Source organism: Sesamum indicum, unplaced genomic scaffold (genome assembly GCF_000512975.1).
Source record: "Sesamum indicum cultivar Zhongzhi No. 13 unplaced genomic scaffold, S_indicum_v1.0 C00991, whole genome shotgun sequence".
Classification (NCBI taxonomy): domain Eukaryota; kingdom Viridiplantae; phylum Streptophyta; class Magnoliopsida; order Lamiales; family Pedaliaceae; genus Sesamum; species Sesamum indicum.
Window position 1 is genome coordinate 1 of NW_011629890.1, and position 2,185 is coordinate 2,185.

At 40.8% G+C, this 2,185-nt stretch overlaps 1 protein-coding gene across 1 annotated transcript; it reads left to right on the top strand.

The window, feature by feature from the left end:
* Window positions 1–31: 31 nt before the first annotated feature.
* On the top strand, window positions 32–2,179 carry LOC105155258 (cytochrome P450 714C2-like; the record flags this gene model as incomplete). The annotated part of the gene is made up of 4 exons (XM_011071130.2): window positions 32–271; window positions 667–920; window positions 1,015–1,369; window positions 1,747–2,179. Coding segments are annotated over 4 exons (1,275 nt in total), but the record flags the coding sequence as incomplete, so codon positions are not given.
* Window positions 2,180–2,185: the final 6 nt, after the last annotated feature.

Sequence of the window (2,185 nt, forward strand, 5' to 3'; positions counted from 1 at the left end):
TAGTATTCGGTACAAATTAACACTGACGTGATGGGAGTTTACAGGTCCATTATATGTGTTTTCTTTGGGGAATGTGCAAGTATTGTATGTGAACAATCCTGACTTGGCGAAAGAGATAACGACTTGCACGTCGCTGGACTTGGGCAGGCCTTCGTATCAGCAGAAAGTACTCGGGCCCTTACTCGGAAAGGGAATCCTGCCGTCGAATGGATCCATTTGGGCACGGCAGAGGAAGATTATTGCTCCTGAACTGTTTATGGACAAAGTCAAGGTACATCTATCTACTTTTTGTCATTATTTTAGTGGTTATTTTGTTATGATTTAATTTGAAATATTGGAACGCGGTCCGGGTTAGATTTGGACCTCCATATAAATACACCCATTTAAGGTGGATTTTGAACTCATGAAGGGATGAGTCTTACATCTTGCAATTAGGATCATAACCATTCAGCATGCTCACATCAAGGATTATCAAGTACTGATGTGAGGGGTTTTTACGGCTTTCAGCTCTCCCTACCAAAAGTCCTTAACAGTCGCAACATCTATACATGAAAGATGGTTACATGAAACAATTATAACTATCTCGAGATTTAGAGCTGCAAGGGCGAATGATTTGTGTTTATCAAACATGGCACGATCGCACAATAACATTTGTTCATGATGCAGGGTATGATGAGCATAATTACTGAGTCGGGTCTCGAGCTAGTAGATTCGTGGAAACACAAAGTTGAGAGTGAAAAAGGTGGAGTTGTTGAAATCGGTGTGGATCACTGTATGAAGAGATTTTCCGGGGACATAATATCCAGAGCTTGTTTTGGTAGTAGCTACTCCAAAGGCCAAGAGATTTTCTTGAAGTTCGATGTTCTCCAAGAGATTATGTCCAAGAGGACATTTACAGCTGTAGGTATTCCAGGATTAAGGTAATGATTCGTGCTAGCTGCTTAAGTAAACTGTTTATACAGTTAAGAAAGGTGGTCTTAATATAGTTGATATATACATGTGATTGTGCAACAGGCATCTTCCTACAAAGAGAAACAGGCAAATTTGGGCACTAGAGAAGGAAATCAGTGCATTGATCTTGAAGATAGTGAAGGAAAGGCGACAAGCAGGACGCGAGAAAGACTTGCTCCAAACACTTCTTGAAGGTGCAAAGAGTAGTTATTCTACCTCGGCTGCAATCGATCAGTTCATCGTTGATAACTGCAGAAACATATATTTAGCTGGATTCGAGACTTCTGCTGTGTCGGCTTCTTGGTGTCTCATGTTGTTGGCTTCGAACCCGGAATGGCAAACACGCGTCAGAGATGAGGTTGAGGAAGTTTGTCAGGGTCGAATACCAGATACAGACATGCTTCGTAAGATGAAACAGGTATACAAAATCAAATATTTAAATATACACTCTCCTGCCAGCCCACCCAAATTGAATTCTAACAATCCAACGGATCCTCATATATGGTTTATTTATACAAATCACACTGTATTTTGCGCAATTATAGAAACCACTTATGATAGTAATAAAATAGGACTAGTTTGTGTAATGTCATTAGCATTTTTGGGAGGTGTGTATATAATTTTTTAAAAAATGGGGGTGATTTGTGTAGATGATGTTAATATTTCTCATAGTTGAGTAATTTGTGCAAATAAACATAATCCGGGGATATAAATGTAATGTACACTTGCTAATCTTGACCATTTCTATTGGCAGGCAAATCGTCTAACAACTAAATTTCATTATTGATTTTGCAGTTGCATATGGTGATTCAAGAAACGATGCGCCTTTACCCTCCGGCGCCTACCCTGGCAAGGGAGGCGTTCAAAGACGTGAAGATAGGCAACATTCGGGTGCCCAAGGGCGTAAACGTATGGACTATGGTGACAGCATTGCACACCGACACAGCCCTTTGGGGTGCAGATGCGCTTGAATTTAAACCACAAAGGTTTGGAAATGGAATTTCTGGTGCATGCAAGAGCCCAAACGCATACATGCCATTTGGGTTCGGACAGCGGGTTTGCGTTGGACAGCACCTGGCGATGGTTGAGCTGAAGTTGCTGATGGCTCTTATTCTTACCAATTTCTCTTTCACATTGTCTCCTAATTATGTTCACTCACCAGTTATGAAGATGATTGTAGAGCCGAAGCATGGAGTTCAGATTATTGTTAAGAAGCTGTGATCAACAACATTGT